The sequence below is a fragment of the Acipenser ruthenus genome, chromosome 2 (genome assembly GCF_902713425.1).
Source record: "Acipenser ruthenus chromosome 2, fAciRut3.2 maternal haplotype, whole genome shotgun sequence".
NCBI classification, from domain to species: domain Eukaryota; kingdom Metazoa; phylum Chordata; class Actinopteri; order Acipenseriformes; family Acipenseridae; genus Acipenser; species Acipenser ruthenus.
Genome location: NC_081190.1, coordinates 40,533,294 through 40,555,593, shown reverse-complemented (window position 1 = coordinate 40,555,593; position 22,300 = coordinate 40,533,294). Strand labels below are relative to the sequence as shown.

General features: G+C 38.8%; 1 protein-coding gene across 1 annotated transcript in view; it reads right to left on the bottom strand.

Moving 5' to 3' along the window:
• The window catches only part of loxhd1b (lipoxygenase homology PLAT domains 1b), a 65,303-nt gene that overhangs the window by 42,840 nt on the left and 163 nt on the right, over positions 1-22,300 (bottom strand). Inside the window, exons 2-16 of the mRNA XM_058985432.1 lie at positions 21,761-21,945; positions 18,364-18,462; positions 16,757-16,905; positions 14,711-14,834; positions 10,322-10,572; positions 9,026-9,161; positions 8,068-8,228; positions 7,270-7,356; positions 6,690-6,825; positions 6,338-6,492; positions 3,314-3,474; positions 3,065-3,141; positions 2,587-2,783; positions 2,285-2,477; positions 1,471-1,631 (exon numbers count right to left, since the gene is read on the bottom strand). Of these exons, the coding sequence (XP_058841415.1) occupies positions 1,471-1,631; positions 2,285-2,477; positions 2,587-2,783; positions 3,065-3,141; positions 3,314-3,474; positions 6,338-6,492; positions 6,690-6,825; positions 7,270-7,356; positions 8,068-8,228; positions 9,026-9,161; positions 10,322-10,572; positions 14,711-14,834; positions 16,757-16,905; positions 18,364-18,462; positions 21,761-21,945 (2,272 nt within the window). The remainder of the gene's footprint in view (positions 1-1,470; positions 1,632-2,284; positions 2,478-2,586; positions 2,784-3,064; positions 3,142-3,313; positions 3,475-6,337; positions 6,493-6,689; positions 6,826-7,269; positions 7,357-8,067; positions 8,229-9,025; positions 9,162-10,321; positions 10,573-14,710; positions 14,835-16,756; positions 16,906-18,363; positions 18,463-21,760; positions 21,946-22,300) is intronic.

Below are 22,300 nucleotides of genomic sequence, written 5' to 3'. Positions count from 1 at the left end.
TTACTTTCCAGTTGTTTATTTTTTTAAAAAACATGTTGTAATATTCCAATACATTGTAAAATATAGTGCGATATCATACAATATAATATGTTGTACAGAACCCTGTCATAAGTAAATAGACACATGATTATTAGGGGTGTATCAATCTTTCTTTATATGATATATCATATTATAATAGAGGTATGCATCATTTGTACCATGATACAAGACCAAAACCACAACACAGCTCATTGTAGTTCACCTTTTGTGGTTCTTGAAGGGAGAATATGTGTGTTTAATAGTTGGTATGAATACATACTCTCCCAAACTCATGAAATGTTTGTCTTTTAACAAAACAGTCCATCATTAAATGATCATTTGATCTTATTATGCATCATAAAAGTAGCCCAATCACATGTATCGTGACACATGTTGTATCGTGACCTGCACATTGCAATACGTAACATATCATGACATTAGTTTATCGTTACACTGCTAATAATTCTGTCAAAATATTGAATAATACTTTACTGCAGGGGTATCTGGTCCTTCACGTTTCATCATTAAATCTCAATAATGAACTGATTTGCGGCCTGGAATGTGGTTAAATTGGTAATTAAGTAATTTAGAGTGTAGGTGAAAGAAAGACTAGCAGGGCTCTGGGCATCAAGGACTGGAATTGTGCCCCTGCTATACTGTATTGAAGACTTACTATACAAGATTGCCCAATATATTTCACTAATGTATATTATACAGATTTTTATCTGTAAACTGACTCATAATGGACATCAAAGCTGTAAGTACCTGTGACAGGGAGACCCTGTCACTGGTTTTGAGTGCATGTGTGCCTTTATGGAAGCATCTGTGATGAGCAACAGGAGATGGGTTGCTAAGGAACTAATTGAGCAGGTAGGCTCCTGGTGCTGAGTTGATCGGGGGTTCTGATTCGCTGGGCATCGTGCCTGGGTAGGCTGCACGGAGCTCAAAAGGTGCCACAGCTCGAGGCGACTGCACCGCTGTGCTACACAGACGGTTGCTGTGTTTACATCAATGAGGAGAGCGTCCGCTCCATGGAGAGAACTACTACACAAAACCCTTCTGCTCCAAGATGGTACTCGTGAAGGCATTGCCCAGCCAAGGCCGTGTGAAAAGGCCAATTGAAGACGCTGGAGTTGCCGTGAGAATGCCGGGCCCAGAAGTAGGTCAGTTTAGGGGATGTTGATCCCAAATAGAGTAGTAGTAGTAGTAGTAGGTTCCTTTAGCAGGGTGTTCCTTTTAGTGGGACTAGCGCTCGACATTTGTGTGGCAAACTTTTATTTGTATCTTTGTTTTGTTTTGTTTTCTTTATTAAATGTGACACTAGGGCTACCACTGTTGGTACCCCAGTGTCAGCATGTGTTAATTAAATCTGTCAACACCCAATGCTCTGTGTCTGCCTCATTATTATTCAGTGACGACCCACACACACAACAGATCCTCCTGTTACAGTACCTTAAACACTTCTGTTGATCCTCGTTCAAAGTTGTTCGATCTGTTCTGAAGGCTGATTAACTCTGTCTTTCCTTTCTCCCCATAAATCTGGATGAAGACGCTGGCGTTAGTGCCCGCAGCCAGAACGTTGCCAGTGTGCACTGTAATTTCATAGTTATCCACTGACACAAAAAAATGAAGTAACTATTATTATACATGGTGTAGCTACATTTTCAGCAGTAAATACTGTGCTATGTTACTTGTTAAATGGTTCTGAGATGTTGCACCACATCTCATGGCGACATACAAAAGTATTATAGTGTAAATATACATTGCCATGTACTTTTGTGGAGCTTTCTCTATATATGAGTAAAATGTACTATTCATTGTATTGCTGTTATAAGAAATCACTCTGCAACTTTCTATTGCATAGCAGATTTTCAAAGATCCTTGGCTCCCTTGGAGCCAGGCCTTTTTTGTGTTACAGTCGCGTTTATTATATAGTGGGGCACTACATATATTTTAAAATACATACTTTACCAAAATATAACTGGGACAGCTGACAGTAAAATAACATAAATGTGGTGAAATATGTATTTATCTGATGATAGTGATGTATATAAATTACAAATCAATCCTTATCCACTCTTGCTCTGTTTATCGCGTGAATGTCCCTTTACCGCATACAGCAATGCAATGTAAAGGCAAAACATTGCAGAGTGCAAATGTCTTTGTCTTTGCCATACTTTAGTCTCATATTCAACACTTAAGGAGAAGCATCCTACTAAAAGTTTAAAAATGAACAGATGCAAAGTGACTGAAGGGCTCCCCTTACATTTTTCAATGTCCAGTATTTCGCTGGGGTAGATCTCCACCTCCACCTTCCCATCAGCCTCGTCTTTGCAGAGCCAGCGATGACTGGGGAACATGTACTGCTTCCCATGGACAGGCACCTTAATCTGAACACTGTCAAGAAACCAACCAGCACGCAAGCCTTCGTTGTTGTGTCCAATCAGGAGCCTGTTGATCTGTTGAAAACAATAAAATTAGCATTTCATGTTGGTAGGCAGTACATATTAAAGTAACACATTTTGCTATAAATGAACTAATTTAAGACAGACAGGGCTAACACATTACCTTTCCAATATCCATAGTGTCAATTGTGAAAATATCAGTATGTCCTGTTTCAAAGTAATTGCGCAGGTCATTGTCAGAGACCACCAGGAGCTGTTTGGTAGTGTCCCCCTTCTCTCCATAGAGCTTGACAAACACCTTGGAGTCTGAGCTGGCACCTGGAATACTGCCTGTCTTCACCGCAATGTGGTAACTGATGTCTGAAACAAGCAAAAGGATTGGTAACTCTTACTGGCACTCCACTGCCTATATTATTTATAATACCAGATCAAGGTTCTGTCTGCTCTGTGTAGATTAAAGATACCACAGACTCTTTCACAGAAGTCCTGTTCAAATACAGTTAATACTGTTCCATTAATCCCCACCACCATTGCTAATTCTCAAACAAGTCCTTTATCCCCCTATCCCTATGGGGACAGGAAAAACAAGAGGCTAGGCAAGGAAGGACTGCAGGAGGTTTTAATCTTCTTTTGAGACTTACTTCTAAGCATTGGTGCTTCTCCAGCTGGCACTAGCTCTCGAACGATCTGACCATCATCTTCATTCCTGTCAAGCCACCTGGAAAAGCAGATAGAAAAATTATATTCATGAACCAATGGAAACACCCATTTGTCTGTATGGGTCTGTGTTGTTCTTGTGTTTACAGCTATATTAACCATACACCTTCCAGGACTTATCATTTTATGTTAAAGAACACTGGAATTCTGAATATGTGTAGTGAAGTACTTGCCTGTTACAAGGGAATTCGACAGCCTGTGTTTCTGGCTGTCCTTCCTCCCTTACTATTACTTTATCCAGGAACCAGCCGCAGCCACCACCTCTGCCGTTGTGTCCGATTCTCACTCGCCTCATCTGCTTCAAAGACACCGCCTCGATAAGGAACTCGTCTGCCTGTGGGGAGGAGGAGATCACTGGTTATCCACAACCTTTAAACCTGCTTGTTTCTGATCATCTTCAATAAACACTGGACCTTACTCTTAGGAAGTCGGTTACTGTTTCCCTTCTAGGTCATTTTCACGTCATCAGTGAATAACAAATTAAAAGTTATCACAATATGTGACAAATTGTCTTCAAAATTAGCATGAACTTTCGATGAACAACCCAAGTCGGCTCAATACAAATACATTTCTCAAAAAGGTAAGCGATTTTATCAGAATTGACCCCATTCTGAGAGAGTACATTCTGAGTTACTTTATTTGTATTAATTTAAACTTTATTTAACCAAGAAAGTCTGTTGAGATTAAAATCTATTTTTCAAGGGAGACCTGGTCAAGGAGGTGGCATATAATACCAACAAAAAAACACAAATTCAAATGAGCACAACCAATACAAACAGGTTAATCAAATTATAAGAAACAATTTAGGAGCACTTGGCTACATAATGTAGATGTTAATTTTTGTTTGAACTCTTTTTAAAGGTATAAAAACTGTAAGTTTTAGTTATTTCTGAACTTTATTCCAAGACCATGGAGCAAGAAAACTGGTTGCCTTTTGTTCAAATTCCGTACAAACTTTAGGAATTGAGAAACTTAGAACAGTCTGAGATCTAAGATTATAAGTACTACTAGAGGTAGGAGGCTGTGTGGTCCAGTGGTTAAAGAAAAGGGCTTGTAACCAGGAGGTCCCCGGTTCAAACCCTGCCTCAACCAATGACTCATTGTGTGACCGTCTTTTGGGTGAGACGTACAGTGCCTTGCGAAAGTATTCGGCCCCCTTGAACTTTGCGACCTTTTGCCACATTTCAGGCTTCAAACATAAAGATATGAAACTGTAATTTTTTGTGAAGAATCAACAACAAGTGGGACACAATCATGAAGTGGAACGAAATTTATTGGGTATTTCAAACTTTTTTAACAAATACAAAACTGAAAAATTGGGCGTGCAAAATTATTCAGTCCCTTTACTTTCAGTGCAGCAAACTCTCTCCAGAAGTTCAGTGAGGATCTCTGAATGATCCAATGTTGACCTAAATGACTAATGATGATAAATAGAATCCACCTGTGTGTAATCAAGTCTCCGTATAAATGCACCTGCACTGTGATAGTCTCAGAGGTCCGTTTAAAGCGCAGAGAGCATCATGAAGAACAAGGAACACACCAGGCAGGTCCGAGATACTGTTGTGGAGAAGTTTAAAGCCGGATTTGGATACAAAAAGATTTCCCAAGCTTTAAACATCCCAAGGAGCACTGTGCAAGCGATAATATTGAAATGGAAGGAGTATCAGACCACTGCAAATCTACCAAGACCTGGCCATCCCTCTAAACTTTCAGCTCATACAAGGAGAAGACTGATCAGAGATGCAGCCAAGAGGCCCATGATCACTCTGGATGAACTGCAGAGATCTACAGCTGAGGTGGGAGACTCTGTCCATAGGACAACAATCAGTCGTATACTGCACAAATCTGGCCTTTATGGAAGAGTGGCAAGAAGAAAGCCATTTCTTAAAGATATCCATAAAAAGTGTTGTTTACAGTTTGCCACAAGCCACCTGGGAGACACACCAAACATGTGGAAGAAGGTGCTCTGGTCAGATGAAACCAAAATCGAACTTTTTGGCAACAATGCAAAACGTTATGTTTGGCGTAAAAGCAACACAGCTCATCACCCTGAACACACCATCCCCACTGTCAAACATGGTGGTGGCAGCATCATGGTTTGGGCCTGCTTTTCTTCAGCAGGGACAGGGAAGATGGTTAAAATTGATGGGAAGATGGATGGAGCCAAATACAGGACCATTCTGGAAGAAAACCTGATGGAGTCTGCAAAAGACCTGAGACTGGGACGGAGATTTGTCTTCCAACAAGACAATGATCCAAAACATAAAGCAAAATCTACAATGGAATGGTTCACAAATAAACATATCCAGGTGTTAGAATGGCCAAGTCAAAGTCCAGACCTGAATCCAATCGAGAATCTGTGGAAAGAACTGAAAACTGCTGTTCACAAATGCTCTCCATCCAACCTCACTGAGCTCGAGCTGTTTTGCAAGGAGGAATGGGCAAAAATTTCAGTCTCTCGATGTGCAAAACTGATAGAGACATACCCCAAGCGACTTACAGCTGTAATCGCAGCAAAAGGTGGTGCTACAAAGTATTAACTTAAGGGGGGCTGAATAATTTTGCACGCCCAATTTTTCAGTTTTTTATTTGTTAAAAAAGTTTGAAATATCCAATAAATTTCGTTCCACTTCATGATTGTGTCCCACTTGTTGTTGATTCTTCACAAAAAATTACAGTTTCATATCTTTATGTTTGAAGCCTGAAATGTGGCAAAAGGTCGCAAAGTTCAAGGGGGCCGAATACTTTCGCAAGGCACTGTATTTGTAAGTGACTCTGCGGCTGATGCATAGTTCACACACCCTAGTCTCTGTAAGTCGCCTTGGATAAAGGCGTCTGCGAAATAAACAAATAATAGAGGTAATTAGTAATGTATTAAGATACTTTGTGGTTTTGCCAAGGATAGCCTTATAAACAATGTTTCAATCTTCACGAAGATAAAGAAGTCAGACCAGCCAATCTATATAAATGACAGTGATGAACAGAATAACCCAGGTTGGTTAACAACCTCAATGCAGAATGGTAGAAAGGATCCAGTTTTCTTAAGACCGTGGTTGTAGATACTCTATAAATAATGTCACCGTTGTCAATCAGAGGCAAAAATGTACTCAAGATAAGTTGTTTTCTATATTGTTCTGAAAAACAGTTACTTAAAAATGAGCCACTCTAAATAATTTTAGGAACTTACAAACACTCACATTTCCACTTTCAAATTTATTGACATTGTTCTTGCTGGCGTACAAGACCCGCTCTCCCGTGTCTCCCATGTCACCATAGAGACAAATAAAGACAGAGGCATCTGTGCCACTCCCGCTCTTGGTTCCTGTGTAGATGGTGATTCTGTACTTTACAACTAGGGAGCAAGCAAGAGAATCACCAATCAGCCCCTGGCATGACGGTCATCATTTCTTTACATTTACACAAACAAAATAGGTTGGTTTCATCATCAAGCTAGGAAAGTGCAAGTTGAAAGATTGAATGCGTATTGAATAATTCTGGTACGGAAAAACACCCAATGATGCTAAAATACAGACTGCTGCTTTCTCTTACTTGGCAGAGGTTTTTTAACCAGTAGTCCTTCTGCTGGCAGCTCCCTGATAATCTCATTGTCATCTTCATTCATATCCAGCCATCGGCCACAGTTAAATGTGTACTTCTCCTTTGACAGTGTCTTCAACAAGGTGACCTGCATTAAAAAGTAGTTATGGTTTCCACAGAATTCTCCATACCTAACTAACTCCTTCTCGAAGGTGAATTTATCTTGCTCTTATTGTATTATTACTTGTACTGTAACACTTGAAATGTATTTCAAGTAAGTCGCCCTGGATAAGGGCGTCTGCTAAGAAATAAATAATAATAATAATAATAATAATAATAATAATAATAATAATAATAATAATAATAATAATAATAATAATAATAATAAATAAAATAGTGTATGTTAATGTTTGAAAAAAATATTACATTGTATATGTAAAAGTTAATTCTGGTTAAACATTTTTTTCTATTTGGCTGCACATTTAAATTAAAGGAGATATCAAGTGGTAAAAGACAATTAAAACATGCAAAATCACTGGTATTCTACAGCTACAAAAGTATCTGACTTTTTAGCAGATGCTCATCACTTTACCTTATTTAAATGCCAGCCTGCAAATGGGTTTCTTTTTTCATGCCAAATTCTAAGCTTGAAAAGATCACCCAAATCAGGAAGTTCGATCTGTAGGTATAAACAGAGTTACTCATGTATAGGTTATCTAGCAAAATAAAAACATTCATCATAAATTCAAAATTGAAGCTATCGGTATGATGAAAAAGATGATGACATAATATATCAACAGCATGTACAGAATAGTACAGAGTAAGAATTAGCAATGAAATGTTTAATCACAATTTGATATGCGATTCTGCAGATACGTGCAAATCTTGCTAAATAATGGTAATATTAAATTTCACCATAGATGGATGAGCATTTCTCCAAATATATGGAAACGTTTGAAGTGTGATGTACATATATACGACTGCCTCCACTAATAAAGTAAAGAACTGGTACACATGCAACTTGCTACAAATTAAGACACAACAGACTCATATTTTGCAAATAAAAATTACTGTGGTTCTTATTGAACAGATGCAAAGGTTCACCCATGATCAATATTATAGCACTACCAAGAAACAATTTATAGTGTGTGCATGTAGGAGCAGTTATATTATTATTCAAAATGTATTTCTTGCTGATGAAACAAATTGATGCAGCTTTCGATTAGTCATTTTATTTGGAACATCTTCCATATAAATCTGGTACTGTACATCAGAGGAGAATTTCATTATAAGTCCTCCTAAGCATGTGTTTACTAACAGATTGGATGCCAAAAATATTCATTGTATTATCGTACTAATAACCATGGCAAATTCAGTTCCAAAATCCTACCATGAACTTATCTGTTTGACCAGTTTCAAAGTTATCTGAGTTGTTGTCCAGTCTCATTTCATCTGATTTCCCCTTCTCCCCATAGATCTGAAGGAAGACATTGGCATCGCTCCCAGCATTCTTGATGTCACTGGTCCAGATCCACAGTGACCATGGTAGTTCTGAAAAGAGTGACAAACATCTGAACCCCTGCATTTAAAGGAAAACAATACAGCAGTGTGATGGTGTTTTCAGGTCATACAGAAAACTAAGGGTTTTAGGACCTTGGGGAACATGAATGTGGTAAGGGGAAATTCTGGTTTCAGGTTGAGGGCAGGTAGAAAGTTTGGTTGAGCGAATTAGTTAAACAGTTTCAGCTTTGGTTGTTAGCTCGTCAAACATCTCTGCCTGTCCTCAACAAACCAATTAAATCAGCTTTATAAAAGACAGGAGGTGACAACCCTTGAGGGGGACTACTGGAGAATACAAACAACTGTGCGGGGCTGTTTTGGTTCAGGTTGTCAGAACAAGAGGTCAGCTACACGGTTTAAATATTTGTTGGGGGTAAAAGGACCTAGCCTTCCCCCAAAGTGAGTATAGGTGGAGTTAAAGGAGATCTTATAAGTTTAGGTTAGTTCTCCCAAAGTGAAATGGGTTTTTATTTTATTCATTGTTTTGTTTCTTAAAGGACCAGAAGCCCGCTGTAAAGTTTTCCTTGGAATAAAAGTGCACAGACAGCTTTTGAACTCTGACTGTGACTTCTTTTCCACCTGACCTACAAGGCTCTGTTTCACAAGCAGTAATATTCAAAAGGGGTCTCAGAAGCTACATCTGATTTCTATTAGGTGTAATTTGTTTCTGTCAAAATTTTTTTTAGAAAACTTGAACAAGACACTACTTGTGTTTTCAAAAGAGACCAACGACTAATTTCTATATTGTTTTAGGGAATATAGGTATTTGGTATTTGGATGGGGCATACTTCTCTGTTTCTTTTGCCGGAGGGACACCATTTCATAGAGCTCCCTTTCGATCAGCCCATCTCCCTCGTCTTCATCCAGCCATTTATCACATGGGAACGTCTGCTCAATACCAGTGAATGGACAGTACACTATCACCTGTAGGACGTCAAAGCATTAGACTTACACACATTGGACTTACAGTAAGATGAGTCCAATACATTTGGTCTTGCTTACTAGAAAACACAATGTTTTTGAACTGTGAATGTGACCCTAGGCACAGGTAATACAGGTAATAAACCAAGCATATGTTGGGGAATGAATTAAAACTGTTATTAAGAACTTTCCAGGTATTATGCTTTCTTTGAATTGAAGTTTAAATATGCTTATATGTACGGTGTCTGTATTTCTCTTGGCTTACTTGTTTTTAAAAGATATATTTAATGACATACTGTTTGAGTGGAATATTTAGATTTTTTTGTTGTAAGTAAAATCTGGGTGGGAGTCTTAAACTGCTGTACCTATGCAATTTTGTAGTGTTGTGGCACAGCATCTATACACAGAAACAAATGTCCTTCTGGGTATGAAGTGCATTGCTCAGTATGGCTTGAACTGACACAGTGATTTATAAATGAGCACGTTACACAAATGAGACAGACAAGGCTACTGATACACCTCTATTACTCAATGCGTGTGTGAACAGGCTGGCTCGTGTGATGACGTCAGGCCAGGAAAATAGACAGACAACAGTGCTAGGATATGAATGCACTGTTGCGCTGTTTAATGATAAATAAAAACTTTAAACATAACAGAACACTTACACAAAACAAAAGGCACGATGGCCAAAACAAACAGACTAACACACAGACACAGAACACAACAAATATCGTACTAGCCTAAACTAGCACGCATAGCAATTGTTATTTCTAATCTAAGCTTTGCTTTGCTTTACCTCCTGACACTCGCTCCACCTCTGAACACACCAACCCCAAGTGAGTGATTCGTGCCTCTATATATACAGCTGTGCCAGTATTCAATTGCTAATTAATCATTCACTTGAACCCCGGCACGTGAACTAATTTGTGCAATCCCCGTGCCCACATACTACTACACATTTTATCTGCACGTGAAGTGATTGTGTAATCCCTGTGCCTAAATACACATACACATTTTAAATCACTCCTGCTACACAGCCCACCTTATACCCTGTGCACCAATACATACACACCAACAATAAAACACCACATAAAACATAAAATACGCACAGGGGCGGTGCACCCCGCCACAGCGTGGCACAACCTTACCGCTGAGCCTCTTACCTTTTCACAGAACCATCCCGAGCTGACCCCGTTGTTGTCATGCCCGATGGTGACTCTGCTAAGAGGGCTGAGCAGCGCAGCAATCTCCACATTGAAGATGTCTGTCAGCCCCCGCTCAAACTGACCCCCCTCCAGGAAGATCTTACCGCTGGTCTTGATGCCCTTGGAGCCATGCATGAGAATATGAACCTTGGAGTTGGTGCCAGCACCTCTGACTTTGCCAGTCACCACAGAGACGTTGTAAACAATACCTAAAGGGTCCGGTTACAAAACAGTCAGATTCATTTCTGAGAGGAGGCAGACAGATCAACTGAGCACAAGGGCCCTGATTCACGAAGGTTTAAAGTATAGCTTGCAAGTTTGCCACTTTCAACACTTTTCAGCCTTCGATAGTAGGTTGGGCAAGTACATTTTTCCTCAAATATATATAACAAAAGCAGCTTTATGATATAATTCAAATACATTTGAAGTTTCATTTTCTTAACTACCACACACCATTACACTAGTCACTTTTAAAGGGTACATAAAAACCTTTTTATTTTATTGTGTTACATGTTCCCATGTGTTGCTACAACTCTCAGAACTACATTTCCCATCATCCTCCTGCTCACATATGTAACTGAGATGGATTTACCAGTGAGCAGGAGGATGATGGGAAATGTAGTTCTGAGAGGTCCATGCGGGTACATGTGAAGCCATCTTGAGGCAGGGAATGCAAATTAAAATTTAAAAAAGTGGTCAAAATGTAAAAAAAAACAAAAAAAAAAAAAACAATACACACACCTTACGTACACAGTTGAAGCAACACATGGGAACATGTAACACTATAAAATAAAAAGGTCCTTATGTACACTTTGAGCCGACTCTAAGACAGCTTAGGTCATTTTGTTGTAAACGCAGACGTCCCAGGTCCAGCTGCCCTAAAAATGGCCTGCTCCAGAGGGGGCTCTGCGACGGCTTTGGACTGTTTTTTTTGGTCTACTGTGAATGGGTCCTTTAATGTGACAAGACATGTAACAATTCATGTGAAACAAGCACATTTGCCACAAAACTTTATTGTCAGAAATATTATTTTCCACACGTATCAATAAACGTAACCTGTGATCGTATTTTGATATGAGGATCAATATGAGGAAATGTTTGGTTTTGTGGGTACCTCTCTAGAATTAAACAAATCATTACAGTAAAGTCACTAAGAAATTGAAAGGCTTCCTTGACATCTTTTGTTTAGAAGTAACATGCTTTTAGACCGGCACATAGTGCTTGTTTAATTATATGCATTACTGCACTAACAATTATACAATTTGAAAACTAAAGCCGCAGGCTTGTGGAAGTTTAATCAATTTAAATGCATAGGCTTTATTTTTCAAAGTGTATCATCATTATTTTTCAAAGTGCCATGGTGTGAATAGGTTTACCAGACATCCTGGGAAAACTGTGATTGTCCCAGTTTTTAGTCTGACTTTTTTGCCCCGGTTGGAAAACTCAAAATTGTTGAATAGGCCCGATTTTGCTATTGTATTCACATTTTTTTTAAGTACAAAACAGTATCAGTGTGCTCAGCACATTAACAGCCAAGTCATTTATTAGGTTGTGTTAGCACCATTCAAAATAAAATAAACAATCTTATGCATTATGGGCCCTATTTTCCAATGTGACTAAGGTGTTTAAGTGCGCATAAGCTGTGTTTTAGTCGTTTATACAGGTGACTGGTGTGGTCGATTTTCAAACGTGTAAGTTGAGGTGCTTCCAGGCATTTACTCGGTTAAAGTCATCTATCTATTTTAAGTTATTCAAGACTAGTTAAATGAGCTGACATGCCCATTTGTGCGACTTCCGAAGCATTTACACATCTATTAGATTTTTAGGAATTTCCAAGTTACATCTGCTTCTACTTGGTGTAACTTCAGTCGCTGTAGTTCAAAGATAGGCAATTATTTTTGAAAGCGAAAATGCCAGATTATTTTGAAGTGGTTGCGGTGCAAGCAGAGAGAAGGAGAATACAGAAGAGGTATAATTTTGCTAGATTATACAAACACCATATTTGTTTTTTTGACCTAACAGATGATCAGATTATTGGTGGTTTTTGACAAATACACTAGCAATATTGGATTTATGTGAGGAGTTATCAGGAGATTTGGAGAACTCCACAATGTGCAGCTTTGCCATTCCTGTGGCAGTGAAGATAACCATGCTCTAAAGGCCTGGACACACAGGTGACTTTTGTTGACAGCAACAAAAGGAACACCTTTGTTGCCTGTGTGTTATCTTGCATTTTTGTGGCGGTCACATGAGAGACAGATGCGGTCGACAAGCTAGCAACACACAGGCAACAACGTAATGCAATCCAATCATAATGCACGCTTTTGTCACGTAAACATGCTGCGAAGGAAGGCTGCTGCCGCTACTTTAATGGCAATGTTAGATGAGGAAGAGGAGGAGAGCAGAAAAAAAGAAAGTGTTGGGTTCGGCCCAGGGTTATGAGACGTAAAGAAATTATATTGTAACACTTGTTTTTAAACTTGCACAAAAAAAAAAACTTATGGCATTTTTTTTCTAAAATGTGGTGAATAGTCTTTTTTGTAAACTGTTACAAAAACACAACCATTATAACCTTTTCATTTTTTATCTCATGAGCATTTATTGTCTTTTGTTTTCATTTATTGTAAAAAAAAATTAAAAAAATTTAAACAAAGGAAACACAAAGTAACAGATGGCCTCCACAGGAACCTTTTTTTTCTTATATATAATTATTTCTCAAACCAATAAAAAAATTCTAAATAACCCATTAGCTTCACTTCCAAATCATGCGTCCACATCGCCATTTTATTATCATGTGATACTACTATCAAAAACGATTGGCTGGTATTGAAAATGTTGCCGTTGTGTCACCTGAAAAATAGAACATCATCCTAAAGTGGGAGATACGTTGTCTGTGTGTCATGGGTGTGTCGCCAGGGTGTTGACCAGGGTGGTCACATGAGGCGTCAAGCCAGCAATAGATATCGCCCCCTTGTTGCCGTCGACAAAAATCGCCTGTGTGACCAGGCCTTCAGATTCTATGCTACAGGGGGCTGTCAAATATCCATCGGAGACAAATAGTGACTGAAGTGACTGCTGCTTTGGTTAAGAGAGTAAATAAATATATATGCTTTCTGAAAACTTCACAGTTGTCACAAAAGACTAAAGAATAATTGTATACAATTGCAGAGATTCAACACGTTATCCCATCCTCTTTTTTTGTATGGTCACAGGATCTTTTGCCTTTGCGGGAAGGTTTTATATACAGGTAAATGAAAAACAATTTCTACTTCCTCAGATGAAAAATGTGGTTTTCTGTTCTTTTTTATTTCTCCAGAACTGGATAGGCAGACTCTTGTTGTAATGGGGTTAGTGGCCATTTATTGTAAAGCACACTGCTCGTGTTTTTTTTTTCAGAAATGCAAATGACCATTACAAACGCCTAAAGAATTAAATATAGGTGATTCTGAGCCCCGGCTGCTCATTACCATCCTAATTGAAAGTCTGCCTTGTCAGGCAGTACGTTAGTGACTATAGGTTTCGAAAATCACATCTACATTGACACGTCTAAATCCAATGTTACCTGTAGGAGAGAATTTAGTCATCTAGACTAGCATGATTTAGATGCTTGAACCCAAATTAAACATTTACGAAAATTGGGGCTATACCAGCCCTGACTACACCTGCCTAAAAAAATAACGTAACTTTAGTCAATTTAGTCACGTAGGAAAATAGGGCCTTATGTGATAAATAATTCTGATTATGCGTACATCACATATTTAAATGGCAATAGCTGATCTGTCTTTTTGTACATTTAATATGTTTTGAATAGATAATAGACAGAAAACAAGTTGTTATGATCTGCAATAAATATAACCAATGTTTATTTTTTTTAAAATTATGATTGTGTTATTATATACTGTTATTTTAACAGCGTGCGCATACAGGGCCACAGCCACCCTAGGTCTGTGCTTAAGTTTAAATGGGTGGCTCAACTGATAAGAATCTTTTAATCTGAACAAACTTGAACCAGTTCATGTCCAAGTTGTAAGTGTAAACGCACCAACTGAGAAAAGGAGTTAAATAAAATGCAGCTCTTATTCAGGTTTTTTCCTCTAAAATGCATTCTTGTGTCTATTACTTAATGTGTGCGTAATACAAATTAAGACATGTTTGCCTGAGCTATAAAATCAATTACATTTTAAATCTACTTAGAAAACAAATAGTTGTCATGAATGCAAATGTAGAACTCTATTATTGTTTTACAATAAGTTTTCATTTTGCAGTGTCATCAGTGAATACAGCCAGAAGCGAATGTGATTATTTCTGCCTCAGGGAATAATTCCGGAGGTTTCTGAACTGCTCTACCTGTGACCTGGCTGCCTCCTACCAGGATGTCCCGCTGGATTTTGCCGTCATCTTCATCCATTGCAAACCAGCGGTTCACTGGGAACTCATACACAGCTTTGTTGCCCATATCATCAACTGTTACCTGGGGTGAAACAAGCAGACATATTAAGTACATTCTAATACAATGTCTTAGGTAGGAGCATGATCTTGTAACATGGTTTCTCGCTCTACAGTAGTCATTTGTTTTGCACAGTTGCAAGTTCTGCCTTAGGGAGATATTCAGTAAAATACCAGAAGACATAAGCTGAACATATACCTATACAAAATGAAAATGTTGTAGTGGTATCCTTATGGTCTCTCTATTATCAGAAGGATAATTTTAAATGAAGTTTGCAGGTTTTTTTTTAATGGTTAAAAGTTTATATAATTTTTTTCAATGCATTGTTTAATTTAAAAAATCAGTCCTTATAATAGTTTAACACTTCCACTTCCTTATCCACTGTCATTATACATATCTCATTTCATCTACTGTATGAATTCTACAGATTTCTCATCTATGTTGAAACCTAGAATGAATAATACATTATCCAGGTTATTTTCCAGGCACCATCTTTCTGGCATTCTGACAATTTCATTAGTTTAAAAGTAGCACCTGTAAACACATGGAAGTTAACTCATGCAGTGTAACATCAGGTAATGGACTTGGCCCTGACTGAGGAACATCTTTAGGGCTCAAAGCAACCTGCTGTTTTACTCACAAAATTATTTCAGGCTAAATCCACAAAATATGCTTTGTAACAATAGACTTTCACGGGTTAATAGACACTGTCAGTAATGGAACTGCCCTTGGCTGTATTCTTGTAATATGCTTGTGAAGTCCCTTTTGTAGATATTTAAGGCACAAAGCCAAATATGCAAATAGATGACGATCGATTCAGAAAGGGAGCTGCCAAGTCAATCCTCTGCACCTGCAGTCTCTGATTACGGATGTCTGAACTGAATGCATTACACCAAGGACTGCGTGTCCTTTTCAGCAACCTATATTTTACCTGATTGCTTCTTTTTCAATAAAATCTCCGCCACAGGGAAAATCAATGAATATTTTTGAGGGGGGGGTGGGGGCTGGGATTTATTTAAAAAACTGAAAAAATCCAAGTATAACCAGCAAGATACATGAGCTTTATAATGCATACAGTTTCAGAGTTTTAAAAAATGCTGCAGGAATGCCCTTTTCATGAACTATAAGATTATGCACTGCAGTTATACTTCACCTGCTTAAATGGTGTGGCGGGTTTCTTTTTAATCACTGGATTTTGCTGCAGCCCTCAGTCTTTTTTGCTATACTAACATTAACAGTGTATTGCTGTCCTATTGATTTATGCTAACAAACAGTAATAGACTCATTCATCTCCCAAAACAATCAGGTGTAATTTATGCTTTGATATACGACAAGTGGAACCCACTGCTGCAGTGAGCATTACCTGCAGATAACTGACCTTGCGGGACTACTGCAATGATCTACCCTTTATAAACCTAGATTTAACCTACAAATATATATGCCTTTTAAGAAAAAAAAAGCATCCCCATGGGCCATAATGTAAAGGGAATGGCATCTCTGATCCATTGTTTGTAAAATGACAAATCCTTGATATGACCAGAAGTAAAACAATGTGGCAGTTAAGTGGTTAATTGTCAAATTGAAGAGTGGTGCTTTTTGAAATGGTTTAGGAGACAGCTGGATGTGCTTAGTAATCCTTACTGTGTTGGATATTAATACTTAAAGAACCTGCTTTTTCAAGTAACAAGATCTGTCTACTATCTGCCATTCAGATCAGATGCCACCATCCATGGGCAATTTTTAAACATTTCAGTGAGCTGTTACATATCAAATGTACAGTATATACTAATGACCAATTTGGATGTTAACCACAAAGGTTGGTGGTTTGGCCAATTAGCTAGAGGAGCAAGATCTTTCAATAAATATATACTGTGAGTAACAGTCAATGTAATTCATGTGTAACTGTTACTGTTACTGCAACGTCTATGGGGAATAAAAGCTTGTACCTTGTCGAGAAACCAGCCAGCGGAAGAGCCCTTGTTGTTGTGGCCAATGGTGATCTTCCTCAACCGTCCCAAATTGGGAGCCTCAATGGTAAACTTGTCCTCAGACCCCCGTTCAAAGTTGTTTTTGTCATTGTCGAGCCTTCTTTCACCTTGTTTCAAATGTATTTTAAAACAAACAATTAAACAAAGACTCCAAACTGCATCTCTGATCTGTTTTTGTTAAGACATATGTTCACAAAACATATGTTTACTGATTTACTTTGTATGTTTATAGAAGAAACATTTAATAGATATGATATTATTACATTAAACAGGTTGAATATTCCAGGCGCAAGCAATGCACTTTTATCATTATTTTAGTATGTGAACAGGCTGTCAATCAGCCCCTTGGGGCAATGCTAAAGAACACCTCAAACTGATAAAGTACATGGTCATGGGCGATGTTTTTCAGGCACTAATGAATAAAGAAGACCCAAGTATTCAACTTAAAACAGTGCAACGACCAACACATTGCAACTACTTGATTATAAGTTCAGCTGAACAACTCAAATTCAAAGTCCTTGCAAAGAAATAGTGATACATTCTGTAGGAAATACTGTTTATGAAGCTTACCCTTAAAATTTTTTTAAAAAAAGATCATATTTTTTTTAACTGCTTTGCCTTGATCACTGTACGTTTTTTCCCAACACAGACAGTGCCTGACTTTTTATTTAGGGTCAACGGCAATGTTCTGATCATTATCCTTTAAGAATCCCATTCTATTGTGTGACACTGAATGTATAAGACAAAGGGGTGTCTTTTGATAGGTCAAGATGGGGGCATTACAAATAAACTTTATCAACACATTATATTTACTGTACAATTTAGCAAACTGAAACAATTAAAGAAGCTGAGGATACACATTTATCTTTTACAAGCACTTTGTTCAGCATGTCCGCAGGTCATCCTAGACTTCATAGCTGAACTGAGGGATGAGCTAGACCCCAGCCTCAATCTAGGGACCGCTATCCCTGCACATGTAACAGTGTTGTGTTCTCTGCACTACTTAGCCTCTGGTTCCTTTCAGACCACAGTTGAAATGTCTGGAGGGATAGCCCAATTCACCTTTTCCAGAGTGCTAGGCACATTTCTGGGTGTCATGCTGAAAAGGGCAGACCAACACATATAATTTCCTAAGGATACTAGCAAAAGTGATGTTAGCTGAGACTTTTGAAACAAGTGACCTCAGCTGTAAGGACTCTCAGCTCCTTCTCAGAAAACTTTTTTCTTTATCATGCGCCAAGAGGACTTTGCTGCTCTTGCTCTGACATATTTTTTGGTTTGTATTTTCGTGCTTCACAAATGTCATACAGCACCTACTGCTCTCTGTACTCCTAACAACGTCACCACTGGGCTCCAAGTGCAGCCGCTAAATAGACCGATGTGCTTATTGAGACAATTGTGGATCATTATTTGTGCATGTTGAGTAATTTGCATTGCTCTTAGGCTTGTATAGGGCACAGTGCAAAATAATTGCCTGGCCGCAATTCAATTTGAATTTTGCATCCGCAATTATTTGCACTGCGCCAATACGTACATCTACCCCTAAGAAACATAATGCAACTTACCTGTATCTCCATTTTCTCCAAATATATTTAGGAAAACATCTGCATCTGTACCACTGCCCTTAATGTCTGGAGTGAATACACTAACAATATACTTGTTGACTGAAAGAAAAAGAAAATACAAGAAACATTGAAACTAAAAGGGTGCTTGAAAAAACTACCAAACAGTCAAATATTTACTGGCAATTCACTGGGCTTCTACGAGGGCTTGAGAGTAAAGAAAGGCATGAGGGGCAGGGAGCTTGGAGCATGTGAGTGCTTGAATTACAATGGTGTTAGACATAGGACAGACTGGACAGGTCCCTGTACTCAAAGGACCGGGTCAGGCAGCATCCTCTGGCTCCAGGATGGCTTGAGACGAGTAAGGGCCAGGACAAGACATACAAACAAGACACTCTGAACTCTCACGAGGAGGTTGAGAGACAGAACATACGAAAGACAAAGCTCTCAAGTCCAGGCCAGGTCAGGCAGCATCCTCTGGCTGCTGGGCGACAAGGAGAATGAGACATAGAGGACAAAAGGACAGATCCCGTCACTACTCAGGCAGCATCGGCTAGCAGCTGGGTGGCATGGAGAGTTAGGGAAAAGTGTCTTTGGTCCGTCTAGGAGAGACGAAGGAAGAGATCCCCCCTCCCCTCCCCCACCCAACTCGGTGGGTGGGGGACTTGGCCTGCCTCAGAGGTGCTCAGACCAAGAAAAGAAACTAGGGAGAGTGATAGCAGGTTGTGGCCTTAGGCTAGCACATAAGCTGTGAAAGTACAGATAAGGCCGGGGGTCCCCTCTGACCGACGAGGAACCGCCAGGGACGGCAGTGTCTTGGGCAGGAGGCCAACCCAGTCGGTCGGGGGAGTGAGACTAACTTCCCCCCTAGAGGGATCTTTGTGCAGACAGTGCAGTATTAGAAAGGAGCGGAGGAGGAGGGAGGAGGAGGGCAAAAAACAAACACAAGACAAAGAGAGGAAGTAGTGCTAGGTTAATATAGGAAAAAGGGGGTGACTGACAGGTGGAGCTGCCAAACGGAACTCCCCGCGTGGCCCTGACCACACCCCTTGACTAACGTGGCGAGCGCTGCACAAGGCCATTGAGCGATGACTAGAAATTAGCTGAACCCCCGCGGGTGTGATTGAGCCAGCTGATCACTTCACCCAGGCAGAGAGTGGCTGAGTAAAGCTAGCGTGAACGGCATAGAGAAATGAGGTAAACAGGGAAAAACGCAGTGAGAGGTGCTCTCTACAGCGTCCCCCGAATTACGCATAAAGGCTAACATATAGGAAAAATGTACGGTAAATAACTGTTGAATAATATAACATGAATGACAATGAAGTGCACATATTGCACTGTGTGTATCTAATGAGAGCTAATGAGTTTATTAAAATGAAACGCAATTCAAATTTCTAACACTAACCAGAAATAACAGAAATTGGTGTTTAAAGACACAATTGATGCAATACAAATGCAGACTATTCATTTTGTAAATGAAGAGCAATGTCTTAAATTGTTCAACATGGTCTCACGCTCAGAGACACTGTGCTTCTCAACTGTACTGCAGGCTTGTTTCTTTTGCCTAAGTTTAGTTTATCTAACAATGAAAGGAAAGGATCAATAATTTTCAGAGATGCTAAAGAGAAAATGTATGAATAATATTGAGGAAGTCTGAGAATTTGTAACAGGGGATCTTGAATTCTGAACTTGTTCACAATCACAAACGGACAAATGGCCAAACTTCTTATAGTCATATACATTGTATAAGTCTAAAGGTACTGTATACTTATATTCAGGGGTAGATGTACTAAGAAGGGTCAGTTGCAGTGCAAGCATAGCGCAGCTTGCATTTTCCTTGCGACAGTTCACAAAGTATACATTTTGTCGTATGTACTAAGAGAAAATATGTTAATAAAGAGATTCACAATATACTAGTTTAAAAATTTGTTGCGAGATATCTTAGTGAGATCTTTAGCATTGCAAGAGTTGTGCAACATTTTTTTGAATAAATAATGAAAGGCAGTTTAATCCCATCAAATTCTATAGTGGGGCCCCCACCTTCACTCCCAAATAAAAATGTGTTTCTATCATAAAGCTTTTCATAATCATACAGTAGCCCTTCCCTAAACCGGACATGTTTGTCCGACATAAGGAGGTGTCTGGTTTCAATTTTTTTTCTTATTTTAACAGAATAGAAACCGAGAAATAGTACCACAAGTAATTTATGTTCTTTGAGTATATTTTCTTTGGCTTTTCTTGAAAACAAATTAAACTATTAACATATCAAGCAATATCATCAAGGTGCTCTGAAACTTTGAAACCTGGGTTTTATTCATCAGGAAGAATTATATATGGGGCGCTGGGTGGTTTCCAGATACAGTACTTCAATAACTTTAGCAAGTTAATCTGCTCCTTTATGATCACTGCCCTAATTATATCAGAGTACATGCTCCTACCTGTTATTGAAACTCAATTCCATGGATTTACCTTAAGCAAGATTTCGTTGACAGCCTTTCTTTACCAGACCTTTGCTCTACGTGGGGCTGCAGAATTACATTCTGTGGTGAAAGCAGCTTGGCATTGCTGCTTGTTAAGTAAATACTATATTATCAATGTAACGAATACAGAAAGACTTCATTTCCCCAGAAAGACAATAACAGTAACTAGCCACAAGTCCCTGTTCTTTTGTCCCTGGGAATCTGATGTGTTGTGGTTGCTATGATACGCTTGGAGATTTGTAAAAGTGTTTGTTTAGAGTGCTGTTTACAGCATCATGATCTGTGCAAATAAATGTTTAGAAAAATTAAAATTAAAAAATACATTTTTAAATGATAGCGTTAGTTTTATGCAAATTACTATTTGGTTGTTTAGGGATTTCTAAATATAAAAGTGTATGTCAATTGTATTTATGAAACAACACTTTTTTATGTTTAAATACATGTAGAGAGGAGATTGTAAGCAGTCCCTGTTGGGCTTCAACCACAGGAGTACCCTACAAGGAATCAACATTACAACAAAGCCTAAGATCTTTCCAGTATCTTGTCTCCATGCCTGCCCTATAAATAAATGTGGTGTGTGATCACCGCAAACAGTAATATTGATAATGGCACATGGTATTAATTATGCTTAATTGAAATGAGTGTGTCAATGAGTATCTACGTGTTTAATATACACATATTTGAAAATCTTTTAATTGTGTGGAACAGTCTGCATTTGTAACATCATCAATACAATTGCAGCCCAATTTTTAATTATCCTATGATAAAGTGGGTTCTCTCCAAATGGCATTGTAACCAACAGTGTTGTTTTAACACTGGCATAGACAGTTTGCACAGTGAGTTTGCAGTGAGCTATATTATTAAAGAGGGAGCGCTGACAGGGAATGAGGTTAATAGTAGGGCACAGCTTATGAACTTACGTTTTGGTACATCCATAGGGTTGAGGCTGCCCAACAGATCTCTCACGTAGCGTCCATCCCCCTCCTCTCTGCTGAGCCAGTTGTTACAAGGGAAATAATAACGGAGGTGGGGTCTGTTCATGTCCGTGACCACCAATCTATCAAGGAACCAGCTCGCATTCATCCCAGTGTTGTCATGCTCGACCCTGCCACATAGAGAACATTCTGTTATTACCGGCATAGGACTGTTGGTACTGTATATCACTGCTGCTGTGACCCTTATAAAAGTTTACCACAGTAAAAGCATAGAAAAGTGTAATAAAGGGTAGTGAAAGCATGGTAAAACATAGGTAAGCATTGTAAAGAATACTGAGGTATGGTACATTATATTATTAAGCATGCCAAACCAGGGTAAGCAATGGTACATGGATATTATAACAGTGAGAAAAACATGGTACAACTGCAAAAATACTGTGCAAAAATGTAGTGGTAAACTTTTATAAGGGGACTGTAAGTTCTCTGTTTGAATCCAAGTGCGTGTTCACCATATTATAAAATTAA